A 17,207-nucleotide genomic window follows, 5' to 3' on the forward strand; every position below is an offset into this window, starting at 1 on the left:
CTAGTTTCTGTCTCAGTGTTGTATGAAGCATGACGTGTACTGGTAAATTGTGTTTGGAGAAAATCAAGTTCACAGTGGACCTTGTACATGTAGTCCACTGCAACAAGCAACCAGCAACACCAAGGGAGAAACCCTGAGGACAAAGCACCCAAACATGAGCTGAGCTGTGTTTTATATGCAGCAGGGAGTGCAAATGCCTACATATAGGGGAGAGTCCACTGTTTTCTACTTACTGTACATACAATTACAGCCACATTCTTTTTAAATTCATTATATTTTCTAAAGAGTATTCCATGTTGCACTGCTGCTGATTGCTGTGAGTTCCACACAAGCTTTGTTGTTGTATTTTGCACAATGACAATAAAACCTCTATCCATCTAAACAACGACACAAGATGTTCCTCAGCACAAGACTCAGTAGTCCACCTACATCTAAAGGATAAAGGGACGCTCATTTGAGAACAGCAATGTTCTGGACAGAGGAGGGAAGCAATCTATCTGTTAAACTGAACAGCCATCCCAGCAGTCAGAACAGGAAAAAAAACCAAACTGCTAGATGAGAGGAAAAAATTATGTAGCCTCCTAAAAGTCATGGCAAGAATGTTTAGAGGATTACTTTAGCCTTACGTCATGGTATGTTTTAAATTCCTTCTAATCCATATGAACAGTTGATGTGCCGGTTATAACACACCTCCAGTTCAGGAAACACTCAGCACAAGGAAACACTAAAAGGAAATGATGTGATATTGCTCATATTCGTTTTAAAAGGCAGATTTCAGACAGTATCCAGATGCTGGTTGTGATGAGGAAGCTGCAGCTGGATTTATTATTAATTTTCAGGCTTTAGCTGCTGCTGTGCTTCAGTGTTTGTTGTCCAGCTATTACTATTTGAATGTGCAGTGTGTCTGTGACAAATGGTTGTTCATTTAGGAATTCAGAAATACAAAAGCTTGAACACTCAGCCAGCACTTAGTCAGTATTACAATCATTAGAAACTATTTTCTCACAGTCATAATCATAACAATGTCTACAGTCACAAAGTCTCTGTAGTTACAACTGTTTAAGTTGTATTATGACACAGCATGATGCAGCCTACCCACGATGACTGGGTGTTTCTGCAGAGAGTCATCTTGAGCTGCGACTTGTGAGATACAAATCTGCATCGTTGCATTATGAAAGAAAACAGGGAGCTGGTTCAGCAGCTCTCTCAGCGACTGCTGCAGAGACTCTCAGTGTGGCTGCAGCCTGACGATGACATCAGGGCTGAACAATTCATCTGTTTCAAAACAGCACATTTAGCAAATCGCAAAGGCTGTAACTTAGGATGTACACAACGCAACACATCTGACTCATTGTTTTAATCGTCTTGTCTGTGATTTGGCTAATTCATGCCACCCTTATGAGAGCATGACACCTTTTTAATCTATGACACAGTGAATATTGGACTTTAAAAGAAGGACATTATCTGCTAATTGTTCAGCCCTTAATGACATACCTACAATTACAGCTATGACATGTTTGCTTTATCACTGACAACATGCAGCAGTAAAATGGGTGCAGTCAGAGTTTTATTTAATCAGAAACTGTTGTTTTGATAAGTAGGTTTTCACACACGAGGACGCTGACTTTGCATAACAATAAGATTTTTAAAAAGTCTTGCACGTGTAAGAAGTAGGAGGTAAATTAGCAGCAAGTGTAATCAAGAGACTACAGGGCGTAAAAGGTGATAGAAATATTTCTAATGTGCAGGAATGTGTAAATGATATGCCTGAGAATGTGTGCCAGCTTGCATAGCATGTAGTGTAACCTGGCTGAGCTTTGCATTCAAGCTGCTGAACTCGACTGGAACAACTAAACATGACATCTGTCATAGAAGCACCGCAGGTTAAACTAGTCACAGCTGGATGTGTCCAAAGCACAGCGACTGAACTACAGCAGCAGCCAAAGTTCAAACTATAGCCACATACCCAGACAGGGGTTCAGCGTCACAGCCAGACAGAGCAGCTGCAGCTGAATATTGTCAGAATAAATAGAATAATGAACAATAAATGCATCAAGTATCACATCATCTCTCCTTCCTGTAGTTCTTAGAGTGTTGCAGTGAGTTAGAACTGGACTGAACCAACGCCCTAACTGTTAATACTGAGTGTTGGTTGTCAGTATTTGGCACTTTTTTTGATTTAACTGATTACTCATAAAATTTATTAAATGCTACTTTAGCTCGGCTTTATGTAGTCCCTCTATTGTGTGAAGCAATGTCCCGCCCACAGCTGTCTGATTGGTTAAATGTCCCGAATAACAGCCAATCAACTGTAGACAGACAAGCACATTAGCGAATAATTCAGTCTGATGTCAGTGCAGCTGAAACTTGTGTTACTGACAATGCTACGCTAATGCTATCACAACAAGGTTTTCTGTACTGTGGCCTGCAGCTAGCGCTATCTGGAGAACACATGACATCTTTTTATGGTGAGATTAACTATAAAAACCTTCGCTAACTAGCAGACACGTCTCTTTAGCAGAGACACGACCTGCAACCAAATCAGGAAATTGGCATTTTTCACAGCGGCTAAGGCTACGCTAACAGCAAGTGGCTAGGTGAGGGTGTAACCACAGAAAACCCTTAAACATCGCCTGGAATAATATAACTAATTAAGATAGATCAGTACAAAATTAAGTAAACGGAGCAGACAGAACTGCAGGAGACAAATGGATCAATTTCACAATAAAAGGGGAGAGTATTATAGCATCACATGACTCTGTGACGCTATCGATCCTATTTCTGTTGTACAAATCCAGCTAAAGTAATCCTTGTTAATGAAGAAGCCCAGTTATGAATAACAGGGTCCTGCTATCAAATGATGGTAACATACAGAATTTAATGTGCAGTATATACGTACATAATTAGCTGTAGTAATCCTTAATAATGAGGAAGTTATGAATGACATGCTGGTAGTTTATAACTGTTTCAAATATACCAATAATCGGTCAATCTCCAGTTCATATGGATCAGGAGGAATATTTATTCTGTTGCAAAGGAAAGCGAATCAAAAGATTCTCAGTGACTCATGTGGTGCTCCATACAGACACCCTTAGGACTAAATAAAATCAGTCTGGATGCCGTTAATCTACTGAGAATCTACAGACATACCTCCTCTCACCCCTGTCATGTCCTCTTTTCCCCACCAGGAGGCGCCTCCAGCTGAACTCCAACCAGGCTTTCTTCCTGCTGGTCAACGGCCACAGCATGGTGTCGGTGTCGGCGGCCATCTCCGAGGTGTACGAGCGCGAGCGGGACCAGGACGGCTTCCTCTACATGGTTTACGCCTCCCAGGAGACCTTCGGCGCCGCTGCAGCCGTCGCCCAGTGAACAGCCTTCCTCCTCCTCCTCCTTCCATCCGGCCCGGCGATTGGACAATTGTAATTTTTAGCCTCCCCTCCTCCTCCTCCTCCTCTCCCCCTGCCGCGCACCTTTTAGTCTCGACTATAAGAACAAAAAGAAACACAAACTGCTAAAAAATCCAAACACGGCATTTCGGTCATTTTACCTTTAATATTACAGATAGACTGTTTGTGTACCGCCACACTCACCCAGTAGCAAAAAGCCACAAGGGTTGAACCAGAACCGCAGAGTTTTTAGGTAGAGAAACCCCCGAAGTCTGACGATGACTCAGGCCAATAGAGTCTTTCAGTGTGTGTTGCTTCGTCCTCTCTGGTCAAATCCCGCCACGTACACGGTGGCGACAGTTCTGTTCAGTGTTGTGCTGTCTCCTAGGCTGTATTTATGTTAATGTATATATACACATTTCAGGTAGTGATGTTACGTACAGGTGGTGAGGCTCCACCACTTATATCTATCTATATCTATATATACATTAGATAATGAACAAAGCCAGCCTTAGAGTTAAGGTTTTCGGAGACGAGGGCACTAGAGAGAGAGAGAGATTGTTTTTAAATCGAGGGTTTTTACTGCAGTTGCAGATGTTACGCTTAAGGATTTCTTTTTTTCTTTTTTTTTTTTGCCAGAGACATTTTAAAAACTAAGTGTTAATCAGCGCATCTCTGCTGTGTGTCTCGTCACATTCCCTCCCCTCCTCCATGGTCCTCCTTCGGTGTTTTTAAATCCCTCCCTGCCTTGTAGCCTAAAAGCATCTTCACTGTAACAGGAAAAAAAAAAAAAAGTTGTTAAGAAAACTGCTTTGCTCTTGAAACTGATGATTGTAGTTTGCAAAAAAAGAAAAAGTTCTAAAAAATTGCCTTGGTGTACAGATATTATTGAGTATAACAACAGGGGTTCCGTTTAGAGTGTAACCAAGTTGACTTTGGAGACACTACGAGGAGCACGGTCTGACTGCATGTGTGAATGGAGGACGATGGTGTTTCTGTAAATGCTGATGAGGGGAGAGGGGTCGCCATGACTTTATCTTCTTTGTTTTTTTTTTTAGTTGTGTGGCAAGTAATGGAAATGTAAAGGAATGGGCAGGTTGATGAGCATCGCGTCTGACTGTCCATCTGTGTTTCCCTTTGACCCGCGGGGCTGATTTCCCAGAGCTGTCGCTGTCGTTCGGTTTCACGTCAAGCCAAACGCAGCGAGCTCTGTCACTGTGGGGAACGTAACACCTGCCCGGTTGGTTTCTAAAGGGCTGCACTCGTCCATCTCCTCCTCCTCCTCCTCTTCACCACCATCTTCTTAACAAGATCGAGGTTTAGCTGCTTTATATCGCAGTATTTTATCTTTTTATTTTGGTTTTCTTTTTATTTAATGTGATTTTTATCTCATTGTACGACATGTCTTGACTCTTCGCTGTCGCAGTTATGTGAAGGTGACCTGATTTTATGACTTTTTTGTTTTGTTCCTGACTAGTTAAAGCCACTGTGTGTTGGTTACAGAGGGGTGGAGCATTTGTTTCAGTGCTGTCTTTTCCTGCCTGCTCCTCCGTTTCAAACACACACATCCACACACAGCAATATCACACAGCCTCCTTTATGTATTTATGTTGGTATTTTGTAAACAATAAAAGGAGAAAAAAAATTAACGAGGTTCCTGTTTGTTGTTTTTCTCTGACCTGACTGAATCCTGGACTGTTATACGTGTATTTGCAGTAGTTTGTTGCCTGTAACACTTCAGAAATAACACGCAGCACAACAATCTTATGTTTGTGTCAATATTTACTCAGCAAATCACCTCCTTAACTAATATTGCTTACATGTTTACACCAGTTACTAAATAAAACAGACTAGGACGACATTGAGAGTCTGCACAGAGTCAAAGTAGCTAAAGCTAACACAACAAATGGATATGGCTGCTTTGAAGTCAGGAGTTTTGCATTTTAATCTTTGCTCGGGCTGCACGACACTGGAAAAAAAATGTTATGCAATATAAAACAAATCATTTATTTTTACCAGATAACTGCAATAAATTGGAAAGTATTAAATAAGGTGTGTTGCTTCAAATAGTGGCAATAATTACTGCTGACTCAGTACCGGTTTTCAGTCAGTATCATAATTTCTGTCGCCAGAATATTTCCATACGTCTGAGCAGAGCTGCACAATTATTTGGGGTTGGTATTAAGATCACTATTAGCTAATCAATCACACACTATTAATTGATTTTAGAGACAAATTTTAAACTGAACTTTTGCATGTTGTGCTACATTCAGGCTAATGTACAAACATTCTACATCAAAATAAAGATTTTAATAGAATTTTCACCTGAAATTAGAGGCAAAATATAAGTGTAACCAAAATACCACGTGTACTGATAGACACTACAATCTACCCATGTCTTTTTATTGCCTCATGTGCCCAGTGGCAGCAACTTCAAACAGATGTGTGACCAACAATACATCTACAAAGAGTGAAATAAGGTTAATGTCACTTTTACCCAAGTTAAAATCACACACTGGGCTGTTTTCTATGAGCAAAACATTTTAAATATCTATATTTCTGTATCTCATGTTCATTTAAGTGTGTGAAGTTGAAAAAAATCACTCAGACAAAACTGTAATGATGATTAATAAATGTCCAGCTTTACCCTTAATGGGGCCATAATTTACTAAACAAACATCATGCTGTGTCGAGGGAGACTTTAAAGTAGAGATTGAGACCATAAACTGATTAGAACAATGTTTACTGAGGTAATAAAAGAAGTGAGAAGTGGGGTCATTTTCTCTTTTATAACCAAAATAATAAAAAACTGTCAGTTTTAGATGTTTGAGTTTTGGTTTCACTTTTTAAACCTAGAGCCTACATCCATCTTTTAGATAGTCTACACTAAAAGTGTACAAATATAAAGGAGGACATTACAGCAGGGACTTAAATGTATTACAAGGCATTTATCTGACTGTAAATGCTGCTTCCACATTTAGTTGTTTTAATCCTAATTAATTCCTAGTTACCTTGATACATCTGCATTTACTGAGTTTTCTATCTTGCGCTACTGTTACATCGAATAGGAGACCCACCATGAAAGGTGAACATCAACAGTGAGAAAGCTGTGAACAAACTGTTGGCTATCAAAGACGTTTGGCTCTAAAACTGGGCTGCTGTGTGAACATCAAGTCCACTTCTGTTACACCAACAGTCTGGACTGAAGCAGCATTAAAGGGAAACGTCATTTTGCTGGCAGTGGTGCTCCTGTTAATGTAGGCGCTCGCTTATGAACTCAGGTTTCAATCCTTCTTCAGCTGACAAAACTGTTTTATAATCTGCAGCACAAACATGAAGAGAAAATAAAAATTGGAGACGTTTCCCTTTAAGTACATACCACAGAAACGATAACACGTTACTAACACGCATCATAGAACGCTGTGTAAACTTGATTTTTTTGGTCATTTATGGGTTGTGGAAACAAGCATCCCCCTCATAGATGATACTGTAAGACAAACATCGTAGGTAATGGTTACTGAATCACACATCTAAGCAGTGAATACGCAGCTCTTTAGCTACTAGATGCTCCACTATGTTTACCAGCTAATAACTACCTGCATCTACTTGCTGTTTGGTTTTGACCATGTCGTCCATATTTGGCTTTTAGAGCTTTTATCATTGAAAACGATGCACTGAGAGCAGTGAAACTGAATCACAGAATCAATAAATGCACTATAAAGATCTATAAAAAGAGGAGTTGCAGACTGGGATCGTAAAACAAATAAGTACATTTATAGAGAGAGCTACCAAAAAGTTTATATCCTAAAACAAGACCACAGATAAAGCGCTTCAGAACCCTGAAATAAAGGAGTGATTCCTTAGAAGTGGCATTATTTACAAGCTACTTTGAAATAAGTCTAATAACTGAGTGAGAACGTTAGTTTTGCTGAGATTTAATCACCATAAAATAAGATTTGATTAACTATTGATTTTTTTCTGTGCATTGTGTTGTGTACAGTTGAAACCAGAAGTTTACATCCACTGTATGAAAAGACATAAAACCTCTTTTTCTCACTATCTAACATTAAATCATAGTAAACGTTTCCTGTTTCAGGTCAGTTAGGATTACCAACATTATATTTGCTAAACACCAGAATAATGAGAGAATTTTGTAGAGATTTTTTTTTTTTTACGTTCTTCAAAGCCTAAGGTTTACACTGACCTACAACAGGAAAAGTTTAGTCTGATTTATTGATAGACAGTGACAAAAAAAAAAGAAGTCTTTTTACACAATCTATGTAAACTTCTGGTTTCAACTGCATATTGCCAGCCAAGTCTATCACTACTTCTGTTTTTAACCTACCAAACACATGGAAACAATGGAAAACCCTATTACTTCATTTGGCCAACACAACTCTGGAGTTTCACAGCTCCACTCAAACTAATCCTATTTTTAAACCTGTTAAAACCTAAATTACTGACTGAGTTACTGGACTTGTGCCAACACATTTCACTACGATACCAGAACTCTTCTGAGGGCCTGCGGCTCACCTGTCTGTGTCCCTCTGCTGCTCCAAATCTGGCTGAACAATAATTTACACCATCTAAATACTATTACAATCGCAAAATGGCCAAGTCCATTATCCAAATTACAGTAGCTGCAGTTTATTTTGATAAAGTTAAATGTGTCAAAACGAACCATTATAAACTCTAAACCATTATATGGTGCTGCAGAGATTCCCAAAGCTACATATCATATTCTTCAAACATATGGGAACATGCTTGTTTGGTGCAGATCACATTTAAATCAGTTTCAGTGGAAAAGAAATGCCAAAATTATCATTCCCACTAGAATCATGACACATATTGCATCAGACTATGTATAGATTTACATATTACACATATACAGCTCTTGCTCTGGCTGATTCTTATGACAAATTTAAACATTCATCTTCTATGTAAGTAGTTCCGCCACCCGATCGATCCCCTATAACCCGCAATGACCCAGAGTCACCATACTGAACTGGGCTAGCTTATTCAACCATTAAGTTCAGCTGTAGGCTAACTCGCTAATGCTAACAAGCTAATGTAGCTGCTTAGCTGGGTGGATTTTAGCCGCGAAAATGACAGATAATTGACTAGAAACTGATTAAACCTTATTTCCAGAGCACATAAAGATGTTTAATTCGTCAAAAATGTACTCACATGTTTTCAGTTGTGGACAGGACGCCCCGCTAGCATCAGTTAGCTCCGCCAGTGGTTGTTTATGTTGAGGTCAGAGGTTAATAAAGTTCTGCTCGCTGATTGGCTGTAAGAGCAGTGATGTGATTGGCTGACGCACTTATTGACGGAAATACAGAAACCGAGCGTGAACTTAACTTGAACACGTAAATTTATAAATCTGAATTTGTTTGTTTGTTTTTGTTGTTAATGGAATACAGTTTTATCCTAAATTAAATCAAATAAATACATAAATATTTCTATGAAATAAATACATAAATCAATAATTATATAAATAAATACAATAATTGAAAAGTTTTTTATTTTAAAAAGACATTTTTCAAAGGACTACCTCTGTTTATTCTTACTATACTTATGTACTTTATTATTATACTTTTATTTTTGTTTTTAAAACAATATATTTATTTCATCTTTATTTGTGTATTTTTTGATACTGAATAAATAAAAAAGTAAATACATAAATAACCGACTAACTAAATAAATCATCCTATGAAATAATATGTAAATTAATGTAAGGAGTTTATTTTAGATCCTATGTGCATTTTAAACAATTGCATTTATTTAAAGAATTGATTTTATAGTCACATTTAAATATTTCATATGTATTTATTTAATATCAAACTAAATGGCGCAAATATTCATATACAAATGTACTTTTTTCCTGCACATAAAATCCTGTATTTTTGAAATCATATCTTATTAATTATGTGTTTGAAAAAAAAAAGTATAATAAAAAAAACCTTAGAAGCTGCATTTTAAGACCTTATAAAGAATATATACTGGACCTTTAAAGGACAATTAATGTCTTCATTTTGCCTAAATTGATTTACATAATATGAAGGCTCCTTGGTCTATATCACCCTTTAACTAAACAAATAAGCAATGTGGACAAAGTGATGAATGGCAGAACCAGAAAGTATTTTATTACTTAAACTTTTTTTTTTTCCCCTCAAATGTCAAATAGAACTGTCAAGTCTTAAAACACAATAAGAAATATAAAATCCAACCTATTACAAACGAACTGGGTAATTATAAACTGTGTTCAAACATTTGCACACAAATATTTGAAAAGCACACTTAACCAAAGATGAAGCAACATGCATCAAGCGTCAGATTATCAGGCTCTACGGCGAGGCTCAAAGAGTCACAAAAACTACATAAAACCTACAAAAGTGGAACCATGTGTCCAAACAAAGAAGCTGTTCTTTGGTATCAGCTATAAAAAAAAACAATGAAAATCCAAGGCAGCTATTGAAATAAAGTGTTTTTCTTTTTGTTTTACAACCGTGTCGATTGAGACAGTTGCACTGCTGAAATATTAAATTAACAGTCAGCTGAATAACCGGCTGCTTGATTCCGAGCCCCAAACACAAAACCCCAAAGACGTTCCTTATTACAATACAAAAGCACATTGCTGGCTTATTTCTAACAACAGACAGAAGTTGTTACACTTAAGGTTCAGTATTTTCCATTTTAAATAAATGCCCCCTGCCCCAGCGCTGCACCCTCCAGGGGCGCAGATAGAGTTTCATCTGAAGGACCGGCTGTCCTCGTGTCTGTCCAGCTCCGGGTCCTGCCCAGCAACTCGCCCACCGCCAGAGACTCCACCACACTCAGAAACACTTCCTCTTTCTGTTTTCTAACTCTTTAAACTCAGCTCATGTGCGCATAAAGACACATGAATTACAAAAATAGGCAGCTCCGTCGCTGCTGGAGTGAGAACAGCTCCCACTAACATGAAAATCAAAGACCAGAGAGAACAAGAAGATAATTGGCACTTTAAAACGTTTATCCCCCCCTGATGTAAACTGCAGACGCTCAACTGTGTTGAAGTAATTCAGGCTAACTGATTGTCTTGTCCTGATGTAGAGGAACACTGTTTGGCGACAGAAGGTTGGCTCAGAGGTAGAAAAGCTGCAGATCACACGGAGGTGACGGGTTCAAACCAAAGACTGTATATAAAGATGAATCCACACTTCCTCATGCTGTATAACAGTGAAGCCAAAATACAGTGGAAAGTCTTGCTGCTGCCTTGTGCTGTGACATCCAGAGTGTGTGCAGTGGTGACCAGCAGGTGGAGATAAATCCTTTCTGATTGTGAGACGTAGTAACGAGTTCACTACTTGAACTTGACGTAATCCAGCCACCGCGAATCTTCATGGATGTCATGTTGTTTATCATTTTCAAGATACTTATCACCTATCTGTTTCCTCCCATAGATTAGTTGTGGGCTCAGGTTGCAAAGCTATAGCGTTTATAACACCAATGATAGTAGGTTTTTAAGCAAAAAGTTAAAATTTGGACCAAACAAGACAGTTGTCATCTGGGACTTTGGGCAACACTGATTGACATTTTCACCATTTTCTAGCATTTTCTCTCATTTTATAGACCAAACAACTGTTCCGTTAATCGAGAAAACAGTCGGCAGCTTAATCAACAAATAAAATAATCTATTAGTTGCAGCCCTGATGACATTAACTTACTGCCTGAAGTGTAACTCACTGAAAACACTGCAAAGAAACCACAGGTCCCTCAGAATATCAGCTAGTTTACTACAGAACCCCTAATTTAGTCATTTAGTCGTTTCTAATTTTGTTAGGGTCCACGTGTAGCACAACATCTGGGTGAACTGACTGCACTGTCAAGAAAAACAGGATGCTTAAAACAGATGCTTGTTTAGAGAAGAGGCCGTACGAGGAGATTCTCCATCATCCACACTTTTACGAACAAGTGTTAAAAGAGGTGACGCTGAAGAAGCTGCTGCAGGACTTTGGAGGAGCTCTGAGTTCTGGAGCCCAAACACAGTGAGAGGTTCCAAGATCTCCAGATATCCTGAGCTGCTGAACACACCTCAGCGATACAGGCCAATCTGTGAGCAGCTGCTGGACCTTTTAAAAACTGTGCCGTGTGGTTTTCTGTGTGTGATATGAGGGGCGACCATATATGCAGATCAATGCGGATCTATTATAGTATGAACAGCATCACGTGTGCTATCCGCTTCTAAAGCCTGCAGCTGTCAGCTATGTTGGCATACAGCCTTTTAAAAGAACTAAATAACTAATCAAGAACTTATCAGAAATACAAATTAGTAAGTATTTAATATGGCAGGAACCATATTTGGGATTTTTTTCAAATGCACTCATGTCCAGTCCATTAATAACCAGCCACCTCTTCACCACGTTGCTGCACAGACTCTGAGTGCAAATTATGTTTCCAGCATGAACAGCTCTCATTAATGAACTGTTTATAAAAGATGGATGCAGCCACTGCAGTGACTCCTGTTGTGAAGTTTGAATTCGGCCGTCGCCATCTTTTGGAGGTATCGAGCAAAAACTGGAGAGCTTGAGAACATGATATGATATTGACTTGTTAAGGTAGCTCCACCCGTTAAACATACTCCTCTTTAAAGTCTATTTTACTGTAAATACGACCAAAATGTACAAAATTAACATCATTCTATATCAAACAAGACTTGAAACGAGCAAATGAGACCATAAACTTATTAGGAAAATGTTTACTAAGATAAGAAATCAAGTGAGAAGTCGGGTCAGTTTCTCATAGACTTCTATCTTTTTGCAACCACAGGAATCGCCCCCTGCTGGCTGTTAGAAAGAAAGCAGGTTTAAGGCACTTCAGACGCTACATCCACCCTTTATTTATGTATATGGGCACAAAACGTTGCCCATCCTTCGTATACAGTCTTGATTCATCCCCAGGCACTGTTGGAGCTGGGCTGTCTTTAATCTATGATCTCCAGTTCCAGTTTATGCAGTCTGTGCACCAATTAAAACGCTTTATCCACAAAGCGCGTGTTTATTCACAGACTGAATCTGTATTTCTTGATTTATTTGGCTGCCAAGGCCTTTTCTGTTTAACTGTAGCTGAGAAGTGCAACTTTGCAGCTTTGTGCAAAAAAAAAGGTGCTTTTTGTTCACCTGTACACAAAAAAGGTGCATATGAGATAAAACAAATGAGACGTTTGCATGAATGGAACTGAATAAATTCACTCCACGTTTATATGTTGTTGATGAACGTCCGGCGTGACCGCAGCAAATTTAACAAGTATTTATGTTCAGGTTGCTTTTGAATCACCTGGACATGCTAATTATGGGAGCTAACAGAACCATTTTAAAACTTCTGTGGATATATTTACCATAAAATTGGTATTGTGGACTTTCCTGCTGCTTCTTTAACCTCTAAAGAGTATTTCTTTATAATCATTGAATTTGAAACTGTCAGTTCGGGTCTACGTGGGGCAGCCCTTGCATCAGAATCTCTTTTAAAAACCAGAGATAAAAGTCTTTTTGTGGACAAACCAACTGTAAAAAACACAGCGAGCCAGAACCTGACCAGAAGAGAAGTGCTTTGAAACTCTGTTCACCAGTAAATCCAGACCAAGCAGAGATAACACCGAACCAAACCACAAACTGAGTATGTGTGCTGTAACTAAAGCGCCCACAATAAGTGCCACGATTCGACTGGAACAAGCGAAAAACACACTTGACTGAGAAGTTCTTTGGACAGAGGAGTGCTGCGCCTTTGGTTTGAAGCATCCAGAAGACTTTAAAAGCTCCATAGTTTGGCAGGTGAGCTGCTGTCGAGCCTCTCCGGTCAAACAACGCCGTAGGTCCAGTTTCCAAACGTTCAGCTCTCTTTAGAATCTGAGGAGATCTGAGGGCAAATCTGCAGAAACGCACCGTTTCTTCTGCTTCCTCCTCTGAGCTCTGTGTTTCTGCTGCACTAAAAGAAGCAGGAAGGCGTCTGTGCTTTCAAATCTGCGGTCTCTGAAGCAGCTCGTCTTCGTGAGGTACAGTTGTGTCGGGAGTTCGACAGATCAGATCCACCGCTGGTTAATCCCCTGAGTCTTTACTGTCAGAGTGAGGAGTGAACTTCAGCCGGAAGGTTCCTGAGAAACAGCAGAAAAAACATTATCGTTATAAACGCTGCTATAAACGTTATCCTGAAGAACTATAGAGAGTAATAAATAAAACACCTCAATATGAAATAAAATAAAATGGATTAAACATGTTAATTATATAAATGAACCAACTATTTATGAAGTAACTGAAGAAAAATCATTAAGACATATTAATAATTATTATTTTATTACATAATGGCATTTTAATATCATGTTTTATTCAAAAGGACGAGAAAAATGGTGTCATGAGATTAAAAAAGTGGCATTATTAAACAAAATTATTGAATAATGTTTTAATAATATAAATGAGTAAAATGCAAATAAAAATGGAATTATTCAATAAAAAAGTGACACTATGAGGTAAAAATTGCATCATGAATAAAAACATGACATTCTGAAATGAGAATGGGGCAATAAAAAATATAAAATGATGTCCTGAAATTAAAAATAACGTTTATTAAACTTACAAAAAATGACACAATGAAACAAATAGTTGCACGAAAAAAAAGGAAACGATTAAATGAAAAAGGAACATTGGGAGGTAAAAACTGAATTATACATTACGAAATGTGATTTTATTAAATAAAAAATAACATTAATAAAAAAATGAAACTGTGAAATATAAAGCTGCATTAAGAAATAAAAAAGGTGCTATTAAATAAAAAGTGAATAAAAAAAACGGTATTATGAAATTAAAGAAATAAATAAAAGAAAATGTTCCATCTTAAGTTTGCCTCGTGTTAAAAAAGTTACAGCTTTAATTTTAACATTTTAACTTTTACTTTTTGAGCAGTTTGCTGCTAAGAAAGCAAAGTTAATGAGCAGATTCTGACCGGTTTAATTTAGCCTTTAAATGAAAGAGAAAATTAGCTGTAATCTAAACGAAGGTAAGAAAAGTTAAAACGATTTGTTGTGTGACTTTATTTGAAAATGTGATTTAAAGACAGAGTAGGCAAACACAACTATCATTAGGTGACTGTAGGTGTTGTTGTAGACGTCCATGAATCTAACTGATGAGCGTATGATTGATGTGACCCCCGTTAGCTCACCCTGCTGTGTGGAGTCCATCGGCGGCTGCTTGCAGTCCTCCGCTCGGTGTCCGTTGGCGCCGCAGTTATAACACGACAGGTTCCCGGCCGCCCGCTTCTGGCCTCCCATGATGCCGTGTGGCTGGTAGAAGCCGAAGCCCTGCTGCTGGTCATGTGACACGGGGCTGTGGCGGTAGAGCGGCGGCGGCACCATCATGGGATAGGAGAAGGGCGCCGCTCCGGTGGCGGCGGCGGCGCTGGACGAGGCGATGAGGGGGCTGAGGTGCAGCAGGGGCCCCAGGGTGAAGAGGGAGGGCCCGGCCGAGAACGGCTGCAGGTAGCCGGCCGCCGCGTATCCCGGCAACGTCCCATAGGCGCCACAGTTCCCACGGCAACCGCAGGAGCTGCACACGCACATGGACGGGCCGTGACCCGAGCTCTGATCCAGCGAGGAGGCGGAGGAGGGCGACGGCGACGGGCTGGAGGTGGGCTGAGGAGGGTAGTAGGTGTTGCCGGGGACCGCCGCCACGGGAACGCTGCTGGCTGTTGCCATGGAGACATGGGACTTTGAGGAGGTGCAGGAGGAGGAGGAGGTGGGAGGAGGGTAGGAGTAGTACCCGGATGGAGAGGGGGAGGAGGAGGAGGACAGGTGGAAGTGCAGCGGCGGGTGGGAGACGTGGTGGAGGCTGTTGGAGGTGGAGGTCAGCGCCGAGCTGGTCTCCACCATCAGACCTGCTGCCCCGCGACATGAGTCCTGGTGCCCCGGCGATCCGTCCAGAACCCCAGGGAACACGCCCTCCAGCCTCACCCCCACCCCGAAGCCCGGCCCGGCCGCCGGGAGGCCCGAACCCAGCGGCTTAGTCCGGTCCTCTGTGCACAGCGGAGGGGGGCGGGGCTTGCGCGGTGAGGCCAGGATGCGGGCCGGGTTGGATGCAGGGGAGAGCAGCGTCTGGGGGTAGGTGGGCTGGTAGGGCGGCTGGGGGAGGCCGAAGGGGAGGTGGGAGGAGCAGGAGGGAGGCAGGGGAGGAGCCGGGTCGGTCTGGACGGGAAGGACCTGGGCAGTGGGCCGACTGGAGCAGCTGGAGTTCAGGATGAAGAGGCAGGACCGGTCCTTCTCTGGAGCTGCTGCAGCTGCTGCGTCTGGACCCGACACACCTGAACACAGAACCGGGTGTTAAAAGATGAACTGAATGTGTGTTAATTCAGTCCTCTGAAGCCCAGAACCCACTGGCAGGTTAAAAGTCATGTTATCTGTCAAAAAAAGTGCAAAAAATGACAGCATTTATCAGAACCAATGAAAAAAAAAATCTAAAATTAAACCAATTGCAACTCAAAAAACAGAAGGAAGCGTTGAATTTTCAACATTCCTACAGTCCCTGAACTACTCATGTGCAAACTTTTGCTTTTATTGGGAGAAAATGAACAAATCTAACCTAAAAACAGCTTAATTCTACATGTCTCCATGAAAAAAAAATACCAAAAATAAACCAGTTGCGACTGTAAAAACAAAAGGAATGATTGGATCTGCAGATGTTTAGGAAACTGTTTGTAAATGAATAACTACTGAAACTGAAATGACACCACTGACAGACATATTTTACTAACAAATAGCTAAAAAATATCTTATCTGCTGTTTCAAACTTTCAATAAAACAAACAGAAAGTTTGAAGTTTTAGTTTTAGTGTCTGAATTTCATAACGTCCGCATGCATTTTTAGAAATTTGACTTTGAATAGTTAATTGCAAAATAACTTAAGAGAACTTCAACAACTTCAATTACATTTTATAAATTATAAATCGCATTAATTTAGAATTTAGACCTCTTGTACAACATGAAATGGCTTTTTGAAGAGGAGAATTTAAACCATTTTAAAACATTAATTAAATGCAGCTTCAGTAATAACACATGTGAGTTTTAACAAGTTCACGATTGTGCTTCAGTTTACATGAATAGAAGTTTATTTTCTATATTTCAAACATTAATAAATTGATGGACAACTGAACCATAAGATAAAATAACACAATCACTGAAACTCACGTCTGTGCAGCTCTCTGGTTCTGTCGAAGGCGTCGCAGCAGTGAGGCGTTCGAGGGGAGCAGGACGAGCTGGAGTAGCCCGACGACGAGCTGCTGTCTGCCGAGACGGGGTGATGGTGCGACGACGCTCCGTCCACCTCCACCCGAAGCTCTCCTGCAAAACATTGCGACACGGCTCGCTGTCGGACGCTTCATCACTTTAAACCAGTAAACGTGGCCACGACGGCTGTTTCAGAGTCAAACTAATGAGCTTCAGTTCTCATGGAATCATTCCAGTCCGACCAGATCTCAGAACTGTTCTCAGCTCATGTCATAGATTTTGTTTGGAAAAAAAATCTGGCAAAAACTTCTGCCTGAACCACAGAATCTTACAGACTCCCACGGCTCTACTCCAAATACTTTTTGAGGTACGAATTTTTAAAGTGTTAAATTTTAGAATCTTTTAAGCATTTTTAAAGTTTCACCAGGATTTGGTAGGTTTTTTTTCAACCAAATATCCCAGAAGCCTCAAGAGAAAGTTGGAACTTGTAATTATGTCAGTAGCTTTTGCAGATCTTTAAAAATTATTATTTTTACAGAACTTAAAATAATAAAGAAATCTATAGTTTATCGTCAA

The 17,207-nt window shown here is 40.0% G+C and overlaps 3 protein-coding genes across 3 annotated transcripts in view; 1 reads left to right on the forward strand and 2 right to left on the reverse strand.

The window, feature by feature from the left end:
* map1lc3b (microtubule-associated protein 1 light chain 3 beta) overlaps positions 1-4,168 on the forward strand; it is a 14,991-nt gene extending 10,823 nt beyond the window's left edge. The window contains exon 4 of the mRNA XM_008286518.1: positions 3,189-4,168. Coding sequence (XP_008284740.1) covers positions 3,189-3,369 — 181 coding nt within the window. The 3' untranslated portion in view covers positions 3,370-4,168. The remainder of the gene's footprint in view (positions 1-3,188) is intronic.
* Positions 4,169-12,221: 8,053 nt separating this feature from the next.
* On the reverse strand, positions 12,222-15,133 carry LOC103360669 (zinc finger CCHC domain-containing protein 14-like). Its single transcript, XM_008286517.1, has 2 exons — positions 14,577-15,133; positions 12,222-13,515 (listed from the first exon to the last, which is right to left on the reverse strand). The coding sequence occupies exons 1-2, from the start codon at positions 15,106-15,108 to the stop codon at positions 13,460-13,462; spliced, it is 588 nt and encodes a 195-aa protein (XP_008284739.1). The 5' UTR covers positions 15,109-15,133; the 3' UTR covers positions 12,222-13,459.
* Positions 15,134-15,281: 148 nt separating this feature from the next.
* Positions 15,282-17,207, reverse strand: part of zcchc14 (zinc finger, CCHC domain containing 14) — a 43,932-nt gene continuing 42,006 nt past the window's right edge. Inside the window, exons 12-14 of the mRNA XM_008286536.1 lie at positions 16,593-16,745; positions 15,364-15,710; positions 15,282-15,287 (exon numbers count right to left, since the gene is read on the reverse strand). Coding sequence (XP_008284758.1) covers positions 15,282-15,287; positions 15,364-15,710; positions 16,593-16,745 — 506 coding nt within the window. The remainder of the gene's footprint in view (positions 15,288-15,363; positions 15,711-16,592; positions 16,746-17,207) is intronic.

This window comes from Stegastes partitus, unplaced genomic scaffold, assembly GCF_000690725.1.
Source record: "Stegastes partitus isolate 25-593 unplaced genomic scaffold, Stegastes_partitus-1.0.2 Scaffold458, whole genome shotgun sequence".
Lineage (NCBI taxonomy): Eukaryota > Metazoa > Chordata > Actinopteri > Pomacentridae > Stegastes > Stegastes partitus.